General features: G+C 42.0%; 1 protein-coding gene across 1 annotated transcript in view; it reads right to left on the bottom strand.

The window, feature by feature from the left end:
* LOC116839628 (haloacid dehalogenase-like hydrolase domain-containing 5) overlaps nucleotides 1-20,775 on the bottom strand; it is a 47,110-nt gene that overhangs the window by 7,106 nt on the left and 19,229 nt on the right. The window contains exons 2-6 of the mRNA XM_075073155.1: nucleotides 18,841-19,047; nucleotides 17,524-17,636; nucleotides 12,564-12,657; nucleotides 6,746-6,779; nucleotides 509-683 (exon numbers count right to left, since the gene is read on the bottom strand). Coding sequence (XP_074929256.1) covers nucleotides 509-683; nucleotides 6,746-6,779; nucleotides 12,564-12,657; nucleotides 17,524-17,636; nucleotides 18,841-19,047 — 623 coding nt within the window. The remainder of the gene's footprint in view (nucleotides 1-508; nucleotides 684-6,745; nucleotides 6,780-12,563; nucleotides 12,658-17,523; nucleotides 17,637-18,840; nucleotides 19,048-20,775) is intronic.

The raw sequence follows: 20,775 nt of genomic DNA, 5'->3' as shown, positions 1-20,775 counted from the left end.
GGTGATACTAAAACAATAAACCCATACCGTTAATTCCTGGACATTGGTACCACTTGCAGATTTCAGCACTGCTTTAAAGTCAGTTGGATGCTATGGAACACTGCATTAACTCACTGGGAAGCATTTGGGGTAGGATGAGGAGAGCAACAACCTTATGTGGTGTTTTGGGGGAAGAGGAGAAATGGCTCGGGGCTGAAAAAGGAATTTTCACTTAAGAGACCTAATTTTTACAACTGAAAAATCTGATGTAAGAAAAAAAAAAGTGCATTTTTGCAAACCCTGCAAGAACAGAATGTGACACTTTGCCTGTTTTGCCAAAGGCATGTTACTTTTGCACAGCTCTGCTCGGGGTCTTGATGCCAATGGTGACGACTACCTCAATGAAAAATTAGTATGAAACACTGTCTCTTCTTGAATTTTGACTAATCCCTTTTATTTGCAATGTGGAGAAGCCCAAAATGGTGAAACTGTCTACATTATATAGTGTATGTGCTATAACTGCACCTACCTTGGAGACTGTGCTTCAGCCATCCACATCAGATCCATATTACAGGCAAGCACGGGTATATGTGGGTAACTGGCTTGATGATGTGGCTTTCCAGGCCAGCCGCCAGTCAGCAGAACATCTATCATCAGTTGAAGATTAGTCTCCCATCTGACTGGTTCTCCAAACAAAACAACAGCTGCAGAAACAAGAAAATGTTATTGAAATATTAAAAATGAAAGGTAGATATAATGCAATAACTTTCTAAGATTTAACAAACAGCACTACACCCACATTAAAATTTGATATAAAAGAAAAGGAAATATCCTAAATCAATTTGAACAAACTTCTGTATTTAAAAATTCAGTAAAATGATCAAAGTGCAACATGAGGCAGGGACCATCATTTTGTTATGTGTTTGCACAGCTCTTAGCACAATGGGGTCCTGGCCTACGAGTAGAACTCCGAGGCATCATGATAATACAAATAATAAATAATAAGATGATGATTTTGGTTCAATCTACCTAAAATTTCAAATCTCTCGTTACAGAAGGATTTCAGAAGTTGTTAAAACCTCATACTGTAATCCACAGGTTTTACAAGATGAATTACTTGATCTTCAATGTTAACTAAATTGCCCCATACCACTGAACAACACTGACATGTCTAATCATGTTTATAATAGTGTGACTGCCATGAATTAACATACAGCACTGTACATAATAATCAGATCTACCAGGACTACCATCTGTTTGTCTCTAGAAAAAAATACAGTATGGATGTTTATATTCCTAGCTGATTTCTCCAATTGCTAGGAATAAGTCATGAGATAGATCCAGTTCAGTTTTCTTCTTTCATTCTCAAGCCCAAATTTCTTACTCCCCACATTTCAAAGAGAAAGAGGTGAGAAGAGGAAGGAATGCCTCTTGCCACAACTTTGCAAATGACTCTGCTGACCAGTGTAGGAGCAGGATTGATTGACTCTGATGGGATTCCAGTTCAGCCCTCCTTTCCAGAAACAAGGAAGCGCAATCTGCTAGAGGAAAGCGAAAAGGAAAGCAAGCCCCTTATCATCCTTCTATCACCCCTCAGAGGCCCATGGGTGGTGTAGTAATAGCCTCCTGTCCCAGACCTGGACTTTAGCGTCCAAAATCTGGGGGCTTACCTGAAACTCCCCCAAGCTCACTACCAGCTTGGATATTCTCGCTGCCACCAGATCAGGAATTGATGGGGCCTGACCCTTTCCTTTCTCTGGTGTCCCACAACCCTCCTTGGGGGACACCCAGATTCCAAATCCCCTTGATGCTAAAAGCAGGGAGAAAAACCCCTTCCCCCTCTTTCCTTCAGGCTTGCTCTGGTCTAGCCTGTGAGTATCACGAACCCTGGTTTCCTCGCTTCCCAAGAGATACGCGTTCTCTTGCCCTACAGGACAATTGAGATGCAAATACCAACAGCTTGGCTTTGCCTTTGCCGTGCCTGCCTTCGTGCAGGGAGCAGATAACCTGATACAGAGGTGCTTTTTTCTCGCTTCCCGTAGCCTGCTCTTTCCCTGAAAGCTAAAGGAAATAGCCCACAGCCTAGCTGTTCCCTTCCCTTTGCCTCCTAGGAAAAGAAACTTCCACACGTTTTAAAGAAAAGTTTTATATAAAAAAAAGAAGAAATATAAACATTATAATCTCATTAAGAAAACTCAATACAGGCCTCTTGCTTATAAGAAAAATAATGAAGACAAGTCTGATTTAAAGATAGCCCGATTAAACAGTCAACCAATCCACATACATGTAAATACAACCCAAAGCTCCTCATAGCCGAATGGCTGGGGTTCCTTTGTACTCACAGATGTGTAGGGACACTTGGAGATAAGATGCAGTTAGGAGGAGCTTGTTAACTCACAGCCGAGAAAACACAAAAGACACAGCCATCCACATCTATTTGTCACCACACAGAGCTCCTCATAGCCAACTTGCTTTGGGTTTCCTTTGTACTCATAGACTTTTGGATATTTGAAATAAGAAGGAGTTAGGAGGAACCTTGTTTACTCACAGCCGACGAAAACAAAGACCCCGAGTATACAAATTCCCGCCCCTGACTTAACAATCCAGTTCTTTGATGGTCCTCTGTCAGTGTTGGTTACCCTTTCAGGTAAAGAAACTTAACCTTACCTACCTTCTATTTATGACACGCCCCCCAAATCACCGACATAGAAAGTTTTACTCGAGTGATTTCTACCTAGAACTTTAACTAAACAGAGGAATACAACACATGCACATAGAAACAAAAGCAGCAAAGTACAAGACTTCAACATCTTCAGGAAAAAGCCACTTTAGCGCAGCATGGTCAGTTTGTAGCTGGAACCGCCGTCCCCAACGTATGGGCGTAGCTTTCCAGGGCGTACACAATGGCATAGGCATTCCTTTTCACTGACTGACCAGATCGGGGCCCACCGACCAGGGCGAAAATGTCTGTTAGGCCTGGTACACTGCTTAGCTGTGGTGTTACCTAGAGCCATGGCACAAAAGAAAACTTCTGGAACTAGAGCTGGCCTACCATAAAAAAACACAAAGAAGAAGAGACAGCCTTCCAACGACAGCTGCAACTACAGAGAGAGGCCACAAGCAGGCCCTTACAGAGGGAGCTGGCTAGGCAAATGGCTCTAACCATCCTAACCTCCGATACCAGTTGTGGTTCAACGGCACACAAAATTTCCCAACTACAAAGCAGGTGAGGACACAGACAACCTGTCTGTGCTCCAGATCACCCAGACTGAGGTAGTGGACCGGATACCATGTCAACGGCTAAACCAGCCACCAACCTCCAGTCCCAGACCCGGAACTGGAACAGCACCTGCACCAGCACAAGCAAGTGCAAGCACCTCTTCAATCCCAACGCCAGAAGGGACCAACGGACCTGAACTGGCAGAAACCACAAACAACCATACCAAAGAGGCTCGGACAGAGCCTGAAATACCACCAGGTGCACCAGCGGACGCGGTACACCAGCGACAGAAACAACCCATCATCTACATCACTTCCAGAGGGACCAAGCCCAAGTCCCCAGTCTGAGGAAAAACTGGTGTCCGGCTTCAAGGGAACAGTTCCAGACTGAGCAGGAAGCAGATGTCAGCCTTCAGGAAGTTGGGTGGCGGCACGAGCAACCCACCGCTCTCAGCTCTTCTGACGATCCCGGTTTGTTATAGACCAGACTTTTATACAAGGAACTCTTTCTGGGGACGCCAGAAGAATGCAAGCCGCGCAATGGTTGGTGGTTCCAACTAAATACAGGGGGAAGCTCTTAAGCTTAGCCATGATCATCCCAGTGGTTATGCTGGGGTGAACAGAGCAAAGAACAGGTTGGATAAATCTTTCTACTGGAGGGGATGGGCAAGGAAGTTGCCCAGTATGTCCTGTCTTGTGAGGTGGGCCAAACAGTGGCAAAGCCTCAAGATCTGGTCCAGGCCCCTCTCCAGCAATCCCATAATTGAGTCCCATTTCAGCAAGTAGCTGTGGATATTCTGGGTCCTTTTCCGACAAAGACACCCAGGGAAAGCCAATACGTACTGATTTTCGTGGATTGGCTACCCGATGGCCAGAAGCCATGGCTCTAGGTAACACCACAGCTAAGCAGTGTACCAGGCCCTAACAGACATTTTCGCCCTGGTCGGTGGGCCCTCCGATACTGGTCAGTCAGTGAAAGGAATGCTATGCCATGTGGTACGCCCTGGAAAAGCTACGCCCATACGTTTGGGGACGGCGGTTCCAGCTACAAACTGACCATGCGTGCGCTAAAGTGGCTTTTCCTGAAGATGTTGAAGTCTTGTACTTTGCATGCTTTTGTTTCTATGTGCATGTGTTGTATCCTCTGTTTAGTTTAAAGTTCTAGGTAGAATCACCTCCAGTAAAACTTTCTACTGTCGGTGATTGGGGGCGTGGTCATAAATAGATAGGTAGGTAAGGGTTAAGTTTCTTTTACCTGGAAAGGGTAACCAAACACCTGACCAGAGGACCAATCAAAGAACTGGATTGTTTAAAGTCAGGGCGGGAATTTGTATACTCGGGTCTTTTTTGTTTTCTCTGGCTGTGAGTAAACAAGGTTTCCTCCTAACTCCTACTTATTTCAAATATTATACCAAAGTAAAGAGAAAAAGAATCACCTCTGTATCAGGTATCTGTCTCCCTCACGGGAGGCAGGCACGGGAAAGGCAAAGCCAAGCTGTTGGTATTTGCATCTCAATTGTCCTGAGGGCAGAGAACGCTTATCTCTTGGGAAGCAGAGAAACTGGTTTCGTGTACTCACAGGCTAGACCAAGAGGCAAGCCTGGGAAGGAGGAGGGAGGGGTTTTCTCCGCCTGCTTTTAGCATCCAAGGGATTTGGAATCTGGGTGTCCCCCCAAGGGAGGGTTGGGGACACCAGAGAGAGGAAAGGGGGGGATCAGGCCCCATCAATTCCTGATCTGGTGGCAGCGAGAATATCCAAGCTGGTAGTGAGCTTGGGGGAGTTTCAGGTAAGCCCCCAGATTTTGGACGCTAAATTCCAGGTCTAGGACAGGAGTCTATTACCACAGGGGGAAACTGAACATTCACACTGCGACACATGGTGCCTTGGGGGAGCACCCTGTAACCCCCCATACTCCTCATCTGTAAATAATTGTGATAATAAATATAAAGCATGCCTTTCAAGGTGTCAGGGGAAAGATTATGATCGGCTGAAAGTAATTTCTCTATCCATATATGTATATCATTAATGCATGTGAAGTTATGAGAATTGTGTTGTATGGTGGTCACTAAAGCAGTAAGATGGGGAATCAATCAGATATTAGCTCCTCAGAGGCAACAGCAAGGAAAGTAACCAACACCCAGGCGGGGTTTCAAACAACCCATCAACAACCACTGTCCAATTAGGGAGCTACAATTCAATGACTCGCTTGCATTAGGCCACACCAGGGGAATTCCTCAATCTTGCCTGGACAGTCAGCAATACTTCCAGACATGCCTGGACTCCTGATCCCATAGGCGCCGATTCTGTGGGTGTTCCGGGGCTGAAGAACTCATGGAGAAAAATTAGCGGGTGCTCGGCAGCCAATGGCAGCCAAGCTCCTCCACCCCAGCCTCACCTCCTCCCCCCCTCCCAAGCGCGCCGCATCCCTGCACCTCCCCATCCCTCCCAGCACTCCCCCCCCTCCACTGCCTAACAGCTGTTTGGCAGCGCTTAGGACTTTCTCGAAGGGAGGGGGAGGAGGTGGAGAAGGGGCGGGGACTTTGGGGAAGGAGGCTGGGCAAGGGCAGTCCAGGGGTGGGGGGGTTGAGCACCCACCAGGCAGAGAGGAAGTCAGCGCCTATCCTGATCCCGAAGCACATAGGACTGAGGATATAAAACACACAGTGGCCACATGCTGGGCCTTTCTCCTTCATCCACTTATGCTGCAAGCAATAAGAACACTCTGAAGACCCCAACTGAGGGGACTGGCCCAGATTTCAAGGCTAGAAATCTGTATACTATGGACTGCAATATCCAGCAGGGTGAGAAAAACTGCTTAATCTAGATGTTGCCCAATCTAATAGGGCTGAGAGTTTAGACTGCGTGGTTATATTTCATTTTCTTTTGGTAACTAATTCTGACTTTTGGTATATCACTTAATATCACTTGTAATCAATAAACTTCTTTTACTGTTGATCTTTATCAGTGAGTTTGCCTGAATTGTGTGGCAAATGTGCTCAGGTTTGCAAAAGCTGGTGTATAGCTACTTTCCATTGATGATGTGGTGAATCAGTTAATAAAGCTGCAGTGCCTGCCTTGAGCAGTGCAAGACGGTATATTCCTGAGGTACATTGCTGGGAGCTGGGGGGATTTGGCATTGGTACCTTTTGTGTGATTCATGAGTGTCTCTGGGAGCATTCATACAATATAACTGGGTGTGGAGCTTCACATGCAGTTGTGCTGAGTAATAACAGCACCTGGAGGGGTTTGCTGCAGGTCACTAGCAAGGCATTGTGAGAGACAGCCCAGGCTGGAGAGAGTTCCGGGGGCACATGGTCCCAGACTGCACCCGGGAATCCCGTCACACACACAAATGACTACGCTTCAGTAGTGCGCACACGTTTTGCATACATTTTATATAGAAATTCTAGGGTTCCCTCTGCCGACCGTCCAAATCACCAATGTGCGGTTCAAGAACTTGTGACTGTAAATAAAATTTACAGTGAAGAAGAGATGACATTTAATCTATGCTAGGACAGTTGCAAGATAGGAAAACGGAAGACATACCCTCAATTTTGGGAAGTTCCATAGCTGGCAAATGCTGCAACAAGAAAAAGTAAAGTTATCTCCACTAAGTTAAACATCCTCTGGTGTTACTAACAAAAAGAAATACAAAGCATTACTCCCACAACCATTCCTTGGCAAACTGATAGAAGATGCACTTTATATTCAGATATAGCTAGTTCTTGATGTCACTTTGCTTAAAAATTAATATTTCCCAGCACTGAAGTGTGGTCCAGCAGCAAGGACAAGTTGTCCAGCAGCAAGGACAGAAATTTTGTATTCTACCTTCACAGCTCTGTTCTATTTGCAAGACTTTGGGCAAGTCGCAGAATTTCTGTTCCTCAGTTTGCTCATCTGTAAAATAGGTACATTTACCTTTCTACCAGGGTTGTTGCAAGGTTAATATTTGTATAATGCTTTGAAAATCTCAGTAGACAATACATTTGAGAATACTTCATATTTCTAAGGAAATCAACAGATGTTATACACCAACTGTTACACTAGGTTCATCTGGAAGCTAATGATTTGCACTTCCTTCTCCACCCTTCCCAGAGATGGCACACAAGTTAGCACTATCATGGACTCTTATCTTTCCATGGTTGCATGGCAAGCTGAGAGGTGACATTACCGAGTCACACACAGTGAACCTCAACTTGGAAATTCTGGCTTATGTTGGTTTGTGTAAAATCTTCAGTTTTATCGAAGCATAGTTCCACTGATGGTGATAACATACAGAGGACTGCTCTAATCTCTCCAGTACATCTTTAATTAGGTTCATGTAAATACCTAAAACTAAAGAAGCAAAATATATTGAATTACTTTCCAAAGCATCTCCTACCAGATTCTAGCTCTATTTTCATATGCACATTAACTCATTAGATATATTTTGACCCAAATCCATATTTTGTCATGTCATTAAAATGAATGTTCTTCATAAAAAAATAAATAAATCGAGAATTGTAAGAGTTCCAAAAGAGCAGCTGAAGTTCATGTAATGCCTTCCTCATAAAACAGATAGTTAGTGACTCCTCTGGAACTGTTCCTAAACACATACAATGTGCTTATGAAATATCTGTTTGGAAGATAACGTGGAAGGAGAAGCGGGTGCCTTTGGGCAATAATCTGCATTTCTAAATGAAGGCATTTCATAGTTTATTTTGCCCCCAAGATTTCTCTGCACAGCATGAGCAGATATTTGGCCTGCTTATGATCAGCAAGCCCTTGGCCATTTCTAAAATGTTTTTATGTTTACAACTCTTATTTTTAATCTCACCAAGTACAAAAAGGGGGGAAACATTTTTCCTGCACATTTTTAAAGCAAATTGTAAGGATCATGAAATAATTGATATTAGACGTTCTCTGCACATAGCTGGTAATCACCGCGCAAGTTTCCTAACTCCAGCAATGACCCACAAAACAAACCCAAAGGAATCAACTCTGTGGTGAATGTTTGTTTTCCAACACAGTTAACCATGTGGAGTTAATCAGTCTCTATAGAGAATGCCAACAAGAGTACCAATTACTGGCACTGGTGGTGATAGTGGGTTTTTTGAGAGACCTGGCATGATAGTTCTGACGACAGTTCTGTACTGTAGCAATAAAGCAGATTTACGTTCAAAATGCTGACAACCGGGTTTGCTAGAATATCACTAAGAAAAGTGTGTTTTAGTTCCCATCATACTCTTGTTGCACACTTCAACCATGTCATTAGAAGATTTGCATATTATGGCAATATTATACTTCAGGCTAACAATTTTGAATTATGTACATCATACCTATGAGTAATGTCAAAGATTATGTAGTATTCAGTTGCTGTTTTCCCATCTAAAGTCACTAAAGGGTCAGTTTAGTGACTTTAGTTATCTGTTATCTTTAGTTATCATTTAGTTATCTGTTGCATCTCTCAAAGTAGTTTCCTAGAGACAGGTAAGATTTAGCTCGTACAAACTCTTTGGTTGCTTAGTCACACTATTTTTCTCTCTGTCTTTACAGGCAGCTAAAAGTACGGTATGTGCATTTTTACACTTAGGCAATTCTATCTTGCAGTCCTTTCTTGATGTTCGTGTAGTTGGCTGTTCTCAACTGTTCAAACTTATTCTGTAATCAGTTAAGTACTGAGCGACTGAGAACCACCTGTACCTTTACAGACAGAAGTTAAACAAAAGGCTTCAATTAACTTTCATTAATACATATTTGCAAATATATCAAACAAACAGATTTGCACGTTAGTATCACATGTACATCACGTCAACAATACAGCGAAGGCACCATTCCAAGGGCAGACAAAGGCTATCCTGGGTGTTGGTTTGTTTGTTTTATCAGATATCACATTAACATCACCTGCTGTAGAAAACTGGCTTAGAGTGTGTGTATGTCAGTTTTAGCTATCAATTTTCAGACATTACCAGTTTGCCTTGGAATAGTAAATGAATGACAGAAATTTACAAAATGACTGAAGCTACTGAGCAGCCACACTGTATATTCTCCAGTGGAAACTACAGATTTGGGATAAGCATTCCAGACCAGGCATCAGTGAAACAAGGGCTGAGTGGCTACTTGGTTAGTAAAGATTTTGACTTCAGGGCATAACCATTTGGCCTGCATTACTCCTGCCTCAAAAGGAGCAGAAGTTGTACTATATTTTGTTAGGCAACTGGTTGTTAGAGTTGGATGGGAAACTGTTTTTCCATCCCAAAAGAATTTGATATTTCAAAAGATATTCCTGACCCAAACTGTGACAAAAAGGCAAAAATCTCAAAAACTTTCATGAACTGATAATCCAAACAAAATTTCAGATCAGGTAAATCAAAGCATTTCATTTTGATAGTTTCAAAATGTTTGGTTTCAATCTTTTAATTAAGACCTTTAATTTAAATTAAAATTTCAAAACAAGGAAGTTTTGATGCAAAACAAACCTTTCATTTAGAAAATGTTAAAGTGGGATATTTTGACAGTTTCAATGCTTTTTGCCCCTATCAGTTTTGGTTTCGACAAATCCACATTTTCCAACAAAATACATTTCATTGGAATTCCTGACCCATTCTACTAGTCATAACCTAGATTTAAAGGAAACAGATCAAGCAGAACGAATTGGAGGAGACTGAGGGAGAATCACCTGAAAAGGACATTTTGGAGAAGTGAGTACAGGTCTGTTCCATCTTACGCGCATTTAACATGCACAATTTCAGCTTTACGTGGTCGCCAAAAACAACAAACAAAGAGAAAAACAACAATTTTAATACTGTACCTGTAGTGCAGGCGATTCCGCCCGCCATTACACTCAATGTAATTTTGACTATACGCGATTTTCGCTTTACGCACTGACTGTGGAACGTAACCCCAGCGTAAGATGCAACAGATCTATATAGCTCCAATTTTTTGCTAAAAAACTAAATATATAGATATTCACAGCCTATCAAAATTAAAGTAAGATTGTTGAGTTTAAAAAAAAATTTAAAGAGAAACACTTCAAACAATGAAATGCACAGGGGAAATGTTACACAAAGAAACTCCCAAGAAACTTCAAGAAAGGAGAGAAAGAATTTATTTTTGACAGAAGATTTCAGGCAGTGTACCCCAGATATTAAGGAACTAGCCTGAAAAGTTCTTTAGTCGGAGAAACTACAAAGAATATTGTTTAAAAAAAGAGGAGCGATTTCTTCTGAGTGCTTATGAAAGGTAGTGAATTGAGAGTACTGCAAACTGAAGCAATGCTCCATTTACGTACAAGTTTCCTTACCAACATGCCTCCATCTCACAGGTTGTACTATGGCAATAATATTGAAGTAAATTTACGAAGAAAATCCATTGCAGCAAACTCAGAAATCCTGGGCAATGGTACTGGCTTAAAGCTGGATCCCTGGGCTGAGGCAGCTATGTATGCAGTCATAGCTAGGGATCTGGCAATCCACAAGAAGAAACAATTCACATAGCAAGCCTGGGATCCTAATCCCTGAAGTTCAGTGTAAAAGGGAAATTCAGCAGAAATACACCACACTGTTATGTATGCCTATGAATCTGCTTTGATATATTTTAGTTAATAGGACAGGCAAGCAAGCAGTTCCTTTGGAGAGAATGCAACAAATTTGCAAAAAACATTAATGTACAATCAAAGCAACATCACAACTTAGTAGTAGTAACTTGACACTACTGTCACACTCTTACGGGAGCCGGGTGGGGAAGGGGAAGTATCAGAGAGTAGCCATGTTAGTCTGTATCCACAAAAACAACAAGGAATCCAGTGGCACCTTAAAAATACTAAAGATTTATTTGTGCATAAGCTTTCGTGGGTAAAAAACTCACTTCTTCAGATGCATGGAGTGAAAATTACAGATGCAAGCATTATTATATTGACACATGGAGAAGGGAGTTACTTCACAAGCGGAGAACCAGTGTTGACAGGGCCAATTCAGTCAGGGTGGATGTAGTCCACTCCCAATAATTGATGAGGAGGTGTCAATTCCAGGAGAGGGAAAGTTGCTTTTATAATGAGCCAACCAATCCCAGTCCCTATTCAAGCCCAGATTAATGGTGTTAAATTTTCAGATGAATTTTAGTTGAAGTCTGTTCCTGAAGTTTTTTTGTTCCAGCATGGCCACTTTTAAATCTGTTATAGAATGTCCAGGGAGATTGAAGTGTTCTCTTACTGGCTTTTGTATGTTAATATTCCTGATGTCCGATTTGTGTCCATTTATTCTTTTATGTAGAGACTGTTCAGTTTGGCCAATATACACGGCAGAGGGGCATTGCTGGCATATGATGGCATATATCACATTAGTAGAAGTGCAGGTGAATGAGTCCCTGATGGTGTGAATGATTTGATTGGGTCCTCTGATGGTGTCGCTAGAGTAGATATGGAGACAGAGTAGACAACGAGGTTTGTTACAGGGATTGATTCCTGGGTTAGTGTTTCTGTGGTGTGGTGTGGTATGGTGTGTAACAGATTTTAAAGTAGCCATACTTGAACAAAAAAACTTCAGAAAACAGACTTCAAAGAGAAACTGCAGAACTAAAATTCATCTGCAAATTTAACACCATTAATTTGGGCTTGAGTAGGGACTGGGAGTGGCTGGCTCACTAAATAAGCAACTCTCTCTCTCCTGGAATCGACACCTCCTCCTCAATTATTGGGAGTGGACTACATCCACCCTGACTGAATTGGCCCTATCCTCACTGGCTCTCCACTTGTGAGGTAACTCCCTTCTCTTCATGTGTCAGTATAATAATGCCTGCATCTGTAATTTTCATTCCATGCATCTGAAGAAGTGGGTTTTTTACTCACGAAAGCTTATGCACAAATAAATACGTTAGTCTTTAAGGTGCCACTGGACTCCTTGTTCTTTTTCTTGTTTTGTTTTTGTTTTTTTTTGGGGGGGTGGGGGGTGGAGAAGAGAGTTACCTCTCCATCTCTCTTAGATAACTGGTAGACTTTCCAAAGTAGCAGATTTGTCAGGCAACTGCATTAAATCCAAAGTTTTGCCTGTTTTCCTCAATATTAGATAGATTGAAGACTGTAATGCAACACTTTTTTCAAGTCAACCAATTAAAAAATGCCCTAGACTTTATAGTGGAGAGCCAATGTGAACTTCAATAAAAGTACTTGCCAAGCTGACTTGTTGGAAGGTATACTGAATACCTTTTTTAAGTGTTGCAGAGAAACAAGTACATTGGTAGAACGCATGAAGTCAAAGTCAAAAGCGTATTAAAAATGAGAAACTAAAAAGCCAATTTTGTGATTTTAGACTAAGAAGAAGTCTCCAAAAAGTAGAATGTCAGCCAATGAACAGACACAGAAAGGCTTCAACATAAATCATGCACTCACCAAAACTTTAGGCCGTCTGTCATGGTCAACCATATCCAGGAAAGGATATGTCTCACGCAATATATCAATGGTAATAGGTTGACAAAAACCCAGACTGGGAAAGCACCAGTTAAGGATCCAAAAATACTTATTTGTACAACTTAACAGATTTTAAAAGTATGTGAAGTCAATAAATTCTATCATATAAAGTTTACAATGCTGGCAAAGTGACTCACATATCAATGAGCCTGACTGTTCTTGTATGAAATAGATAACACATTTCACATATTTTGTCCTACAGATATATTGTGAGAATTCTCATCTTGAAAGTAATGGTAAAAACTAGGGCTGTCAAACGATTAAAAAAAAACTGATCCCAATTAATCACACAACTAAAAAAATTAATCACGACTAATTGTGCTGTTCAACAATATAGAATAGCATTTACTTAAATATTTTTGGATGTTTTCTGCATTTTACTTTATTTTTTATTACAAATATTTGCACTGTAAAAAACAAAAAATAGTATTTTTCAATTCAGCTAATACAAGTACTGTAGTGCAATCTTTTTATCATGAAAGCTGAACTTTCAAATGTAGAACTATGTTAAAAAAATAACTGCATTCAAAAATAAAACAATGTAAAACTTGAGAGCCTACAAGTCCTCTCAGTCCTATTTCAGCCAATCGCTCAGACAAACAAGTTTGGTCACAATTTTCAGGAGATAATGCTGCCCACTTCTTGCTTAAAATGTCATCTGAAAGTGAGAACAGGTGTTTGCATGGCACTGTTGTCGCTGGTGATGCAAGATATTTACATGCCAGATACACTAAAGATTCATATGTCCCTTCATGTTTCAGCCACCATTCCAGAGGACGTGCGTCCATGCTGATGACAGGTTCGGATCGAGAACAATCCAAAGTAAAGAGGACCAACGATGTTCAATTTCATCATCTGAGTCAGATGCCACCAGCAGAAGGTTGATTTTCTTTTTTGGTGGTTTGGGTTCTGTAGTTTCTGCACTGGAGTGTTGCTCTTTTATCACTTCTGAAAGCATGCTCCACACCTTGTCCCTCTCAAATTTTGAATGGCACTTCAGATTTTTAAACCATGGGTCGAGTGCTGTAGCTATTTTTAGAAATCTCACATTTGGTACCTTCTTTGCGTTTTGTCAGATCTGCTGTGAAAGTGTTTTTAAAATGAACAACATGTGCTGGGTCATCATCCGAGACTACTATAACATGAAATATATGGCAGAATGTGGGTAGAACAGAACAGGGGACATACAATTCTCCCGCAAGGAGTTCAGTCACTAATTTAATTAACACTTTTTTTTTTAAATGAGCATCATCAGCATAGTAGCGTGTCCTCTAGAATGGTGGCTGAAGCATGAAGGGGCATATAAATGTTTAGCATATCTGGCACGTAATTACCTTGCAACATCGGCTATAAAAGTGCCTTGCGAACATCTGTTCTCACTTTCAGGTGATATTGTAAATAATCAGGCAGCAATATCTCCCGTAAATGTAAACAAACTTGTTTGCCTTAGCGATTGGCTGAACAAGAAGTGGGAATGAGTGACCTCGTATGCTCTAAAGTTTTACATTGCTTTTTTTTTTTTTGAGTGGAGTTATGTAACAACAAAAATCTACATTTGTAAGGTGTATTTTCATGACAAAGAGATTGCACTACAGTACTTGTATGAAGTAAACTGAAAAATACTATTTCTTTTATTTATCATTTTTACAGTGCAAATATTTGCAAGAAAAAATAATATAAAGTGAACACTGTACGCTTTTATTCCGCATTGTAACAGAAATCAATATATTAAAAAATGTAGAAGAGCATCCAAAAATATTTCATAAATTTCAGTTGGTGTTCTATTGTTTAACAGTGCGATTAATCACGATTAATTTTTTGATCACAATTAATATTTTTGAGTTAATCACGAGTTAACTGTGATTAATTGACAGACCTAGTGAAAACAGTTAACCTGTGTTGTTCAGTGACAGCAAAGGTAACAAAAGAAATCATCACACTTGCTATATCTTTTTTATCTTTGTTTAAAGAGAAACTTAAAAAAGTTAATCAGAAATCAAGGCAACACTAGCTAAATAAGGATTCTAAAATTTTTAATCATTTGCAAAAACAGTTTGGTTACTTCTGCAGTTAAATTACCTTCTACAAGTATTTAAAATAAGCAATTCATTGCTTCTTAGGAAGGAATGGAGAGGAGGAAGAAAGCAGAAAGAGCAATGTCTCCTATGTTGAAAAAGAAATCTTTTAATTTGTGTACCAATGCACTTAAATGGAGACAAATCCTATTAATTTCAACCTGAGTTAATAGAGTGGATCAAATCAAAAACACCCTGTTTAATTTGTGTAAAAGCAGCACATAGTTCCTACCCTCAATACTAACTGGACTTCCTTTCATAATAATTCATGTGACAGCACAGAAGTGATAAAAATATTTAATAATTGAAAATTAAATTATCAGAATTTGTTTCTTTCAGCACTATCATCTCAGTCACGTGTTAAAATTATACTTTAAAGTAAGACTATCTGGTGTAAAGATATTATCTAATCATACCTGGGGTTTATACTGTAGATTACATAGATTTTCAAATTCAGTCTTGTACAATATCCAACACGCGTGGTTTCTTAATATCTACTCTCTCTGCCAGATCCAGACAAATAAACCAATCCCTCATGTACGTGTCGTATTTCCCAACATTTGTATTAAGTATTAAAAAGAATACAAACATCCATGTGCAGGGTCCCTCCTTTAGTAACTGAATATTAGTAACTTTCACATCTCAGAGTCTGTAGAAACATTTGACCTTTACAGTGTTAAGCGTTAGTCATGTTTTACTATATCTCTTCATGACATGACATAGGTAAAACACACGCTAATACTTTACTAATTTTTAATGAGACCCTATAGCAGGACATTACTTGACCTAGAAGACAGTGTTAGTGTTCATTATCATGTGAGTTTACATTGAATATTAACTATGGGTTCCTAGGAAAAGAAAATATATAGAGGCAGTTTCAAATCTGGAAATGCAGAGTTCACACCAAAAAGCCCTGTATTTCTGCTTTTTTAATAAAAATATTCAAGTTAACAAAAACAATTTCATCCATGAACTGGTATAACCTGAGACAAGTGGCCCAGCAAATTTGTTAGGCTCTTTATATAGAGGCTTTATAAATTTGTTTTAGACATATTACACCATCTGTTAAATAGCATTATGGCATCTCAAGATTCATCCCTTAAGCAGTCAAAATCCTTAAGCTGTGATTTGTCACCTTCATTTAAGTTTAAGGAATATGTCATCATCCTGACCTAAAACATATATAATAGGCAGGGCTGGCTCTAGGTTTTTTGCCGCCCCAAACAAAAAAATTTCCCCCCTCATCCCTTTTTTTGGCTTTTACACGTTTGCATTTTGCAATTTTTTTTTGTTTTGTTTTTGACTGTTTAAAATTTTAAAAAAATGAAAGAGAATTTGTAGTTAGTGAAATAAAACAATTGCCTACTAGTGTGCTCATTTACTACTGGGCCGACCATGGAGCGAGCTGGGCTCTGTCTGCCTGGGCAGAGCTAGGGCTGCCCCTGCGCCGGAGACCTTGGCATAAGCAGGATGTCAGCGCCAACCCCAGGACTCATGCGGTCTCTGCAGGTCAGACCAAGTCACGCTGCTGGCGGGATACCCAGCCTGGCTGTCGCTGCCGAGTAGCCAAAGGGGCCTGGAGCTGCACGGGAGACACCGAACAGCTCTGCCTCGCCTCCTGTCTCTCCTTCCCCGCGAGCACACCTAGGGGCTTGGCGCTGCCCTCCGGAGCTAGGCATTGCAGTTCCGTGCCGGCAGGAGCAAGCAGCAGGCATTGTGGCGGTGTGGGAGGGGGCTGCCCGGCCTCTCCAGCCAAGGCACAATCACTTCCGCTCCCCTGGCACCAATCCCAGTCTGAAATGGCTACAGCAGCCCTGCCCACGGTGTCACATCTTGCTATGCAGCACGGGAGGGGAGGAGGCTCAGAGCAGGGCTGTGGCCTGGCTCCCACACTGGCCTAGGGTCCCTGTGGCTGGAGGGGAGGCAGACCCCGGGGAGCCTGGCTTGGGGCAACACCCCAGAGGAGGCAGACCCCGGGGAGCCTGGCTTGGGGCAACACCCCAGAGTCCCGGGTGGTCACCCCACGGTGTGGCCAGGGACAGAGCCAGCCGGGTGGGGGGGCACTGCCTGTAGCGCTCACACTGAGTGAGCTGGGGTGGCTGCGGGTTTCAGCTGCCAGGGCCCGGGACAGAGCAGCTGGTGATTGCAGGGCAGCGTGCCCAGGCCTCGAACTCCCCAGGACCCAGCGAGCTGGCCATGGACTAAGCCTGGGCTGCCGCTCCTCTCACTGGGCAGGAGGAGGAGGCAGTGGGGGACAAGCCAAGGAGGAGCCCACAGCCAGTGCTGGAGGAGTGGCCCACTGGGCTGCCATGTTCCGCTGCCACCCCCTGCACTCCGCGACCAGGACAGGGCCACGCTACCATCTCCTGCCTGAGGGGGGCTGGCCACTACCCATGGGAGAGCAGCAGGGACACGCTCCCCACTGAGCTGGATCCCCCTGCCCCACCGCAGAGCCCCGGCGGGACCCGGTCAGAGAACAACAGGGCGGTCAGGATCCAACCCAGGACACTGCCTCAGGTCAGAGCTGGGGACCCAGCATTATGGCGCCCTGGCAATTTTCTGTCCCAAGCACCTGCTTGTTTTGCTGGTACCTAGAGAAGCCCCTGATAATAGTAAGTGAAAAAAACTGGAGGCTATTATACTTTTCAGTGTAGAAGGTGAACATTGTGTTAGGATTCCCTCACCCTCTAAAATACACCATGTACTTTTGCTCAAGTGACAGATGGCCTTTACCTGTTCTACATGATAATCTGAACTGGCTGAATGAAAGTACTTAAAAGTAGAAAATTTCCTTTTCAAAAGGATACTATTTGGCAATGTCAAGAAGTGGTCCTTGCCCAGACACCAGAACGCATTTGTCATGGTAACATTTGAACATCCGTAAAGGACTATGAGACATCACAACTTGGTCTTGTGAAATCTGCTTGGGATAAAATAGGAATTTGTCTTTGCTAGATTTAATCAATAATGATGCAAACTGTATTTCAGTTTGTTAACCAAAAGTCACTACAGAAAATATGCCCCCCCCCCGCACCTCTGCCACAATCATCATTCAATTGCTTCCCAAATTTCCTAGCCAAAATACTGTACATGATACATGGCAGAAAAAGCATTCTGAGTCTTAGTTTACAAATGAACACAGCAAGCCTCCATTTTAGCTTACAGAATTCCTGTATTCAGCATTGGCACAAATCATCAAATTGAGATACCATTAATAGACTGAACATGGAATATCCGGACTCAGAAATGCCTTATTTCTAACCCTGGATCTGTCACCAGATTGCTGTGTGGGCCATGCTACGTCACTACACCCCTCTCTGTCTTAGTATCAATATCCAGTCCTTGAGTAAGTGAATTTTTCTCTGACGACTATATAATCTGAAAAATTGGGATAATAATCCATTACTCTGCAGAAGGTTGTTACAATAAATCACTGTTTGTAACAGGGTTTTGAAGACTGTGAATTCTAAGGATTATGATGATACTTCAGATCATTTTAACACCTTAATATTTTCAGATATTATTTTATACTTAGATATATATTGCCCATGACACCTATTGAAATGAGGATCACTACAGAGTGAAAAAAATCTTGTTCTAAATTTTAAACATCTATCTTAGCAGGATTCAAACACCCAGCCCTTGACTCATGACAAGCACTTTAACCCCATGGGCAGCAGTGCCCAGTCCTCCCTGTGTCATATACCAGGACAGAAGTGTTTCATGTACAAGAGGGAGGCAGGAGCTAGGAGCAAGTTTTCATCTTGGATGATGATGTCATTGCAGGAGATCAGTTTGCATGAGCAGAATTTCATGCCAGCAGGAAATAGAACTACTAGTGTGGAACTCTCAGGCAGATAATTACTACCACAATAGTAATGTACCCTTTGATACTGAGAAATACCATTAATAGTAATTAGTAATAATAATACTTTGTACTTCTAGAGTTCCTTCCAACCAAAGATTTCAAAGGGCTTTACAAATACTTGATTTTCTCTTATTCAAAAAGAAAACCAGAAGATTGTTAACTGAACAGCTGAAATGCATTTAATGCAAGATCCTCCCCTCATTACATTCCCTCTAACAAAATTCTGAAACCTTTAAAATAAGTTTACATTACTCACTGGCACTCCCAAAATATGAGACAACTGATCAGCTTTCTTCTGGCGAAGGCAGTTTCCTGCATTGGTGACAAATACTACCGGCACCAAGAATTGTCCCTGAGAATTAACTAGCTTTTGAAAGGCTTTTTTTGCAGCAGGAATTGGAGTCTTTCCTCGTACCAGTACCCCGTCAATGTCGAAGAGGAAGCCAAAGGTAGGTATGTTGGGCTGTAACGAGAAAAAATATGAAATTATTTCCATCACTGTACACATTCAATAAAGCTTAAATACACACCAAGAAAAGCTGTATGATCACCTGAAGTCCTGTGAACGGGTCACCTCCTCCCATGCACCAGGTGCCACACAGATAAAACCAGACACTGCAACATTTCTTATGGTTATGGGAGCACAACAGCCAAACTTACCAGTGCAAATTTTTTCCCCTATCTCAAGCCCTGTTTTAGTGCCCAAATAATTGTGACCTCCCTAGAGATTCTTACAAACGAGAATAAGTTTCAAAATATTTCAGAACATTGGCCCAAATTCAGCAAAACTGGCACAAGATGATGTAAAGAACACACTCCAGAGTCAGTCAGTTTTTTTGTGCCAGAGAGAGATATGGTCTCTGTAGAGTGGTGTAAGTTGAGTTTTTTCCCTGCTCTGAATATTTATCAGTATTTTGTGCGTGCGTCTAACGAGAAGACTGGTGCTTTCCATTACCAACAAAATAAGCATAATACAAAGCAAATGTGGCTAACATGGTGGCTGGGCTGTGACTGCAACTGCAGCAGAGTGTTCTTTTTACATAACACTTAGATATTAAGTTTTCCCTTGTGATGTTCACATCATCCTGTTTCCAGGCACATTCAACTGTAGCAGCGGTTCTCAAACTTCATTGCACCGCGACCCCCTTCTGATAACAAAAATTACTACATGGCCTCAGGAGAGGGGGCCCAAAGCCTGAGCCTCACCACCCTGGGCGAGAGGGCCAAAACCAAAGCCCAACAGCTTCAGCCCCAGGCAAGGGGACTTGTAACCTAAGCCCCATCACCCAGGGCTGAAGCCACCGGCTCCAGCTTTGGCCCCAGGAAGTCTAAGCCAGCCCTTGCAACCCCATTAAAACATGGTCCAGACCCACTTTGGGGTCCTGATCCAGTATGAGAACCACTGAACTATAGCTTAACAAGTAGGGCTCCTCTTTCTCACACCACACTCCAGCAAGTACTCACCTTCCTGAATGCAAGAAATACTGTATTATAGGCGGAACTAATAGTGCAGCCTATCAAAGTTGCCCAACATTTCCCATTGCTAATAACTGTGCCAGCCTTTAACCATTTGGGCTGAAGTTTCCCATGCTGGGTGTCTGCTTCAGACAGAAGCTTTGGGAAAATTTCAGCCATTCCAAGAAGGAGGCTGGAGAAAAATATGTTTTGTCCATATTAAAAAAATTCTGAAGACTTTCTCTTTTAACAAGTCTAGCACCTCCCTGCTTTCGAGTAAGGACCTGAAATTTGGCAGGGGGTGGTCACTGAATCAGGGATGAGACTTTTGCTGTCCCTTTAAAAAGGTATCCAAATTTGGCCAAGTTACAAGCTTTTGAAAAACTGCAGTTCACACATGCTCAGATTTTAGCAGCTAAAATCTAAAAAAGTATCCTCCCTGAGCATGCTCCAACCCCTCATAGCTCCTGTGTATGAACAGATTACACATCCATCCTCCCCACGGAGTGATGGAGCACACTCCCTCCAGCTCAGGGATAAAGCCAGACTTCCTCTGAAATGGCTACTTGGAGCTGGGCACTGGAACTGAGGCCAGGTCTACACTGCGACTTTAAATCGGTTTAATGGCCGATATACCGATTTAATGCTGTATCCGTTCACATGACGTCGTCATTAATATCGAGTTAAACGGCTCCTTAAATCGATTTCGGAACTCCTCCCAAACGAGAGGAGTAGC

Source organism: Chelonoidis abingdonii, chromosome 17 (assembly GCF_003597395.2).
Source record: "Chelonoidis abingdonii isolate Lonesome George chromosome 17, CheloAbing_2.0, whole genome shotgun sequence".
Lineage (NCBI taxonomy): Eukaryota > Metazoa > Chordata > Testudines > Testudinidae > Chelonoidis > Chelonoidis abingdonii.
Note: the sequence above shows the minus strand (reverse complement) of the source record. Positions and strands in the feature narration are given on the sequence as shown.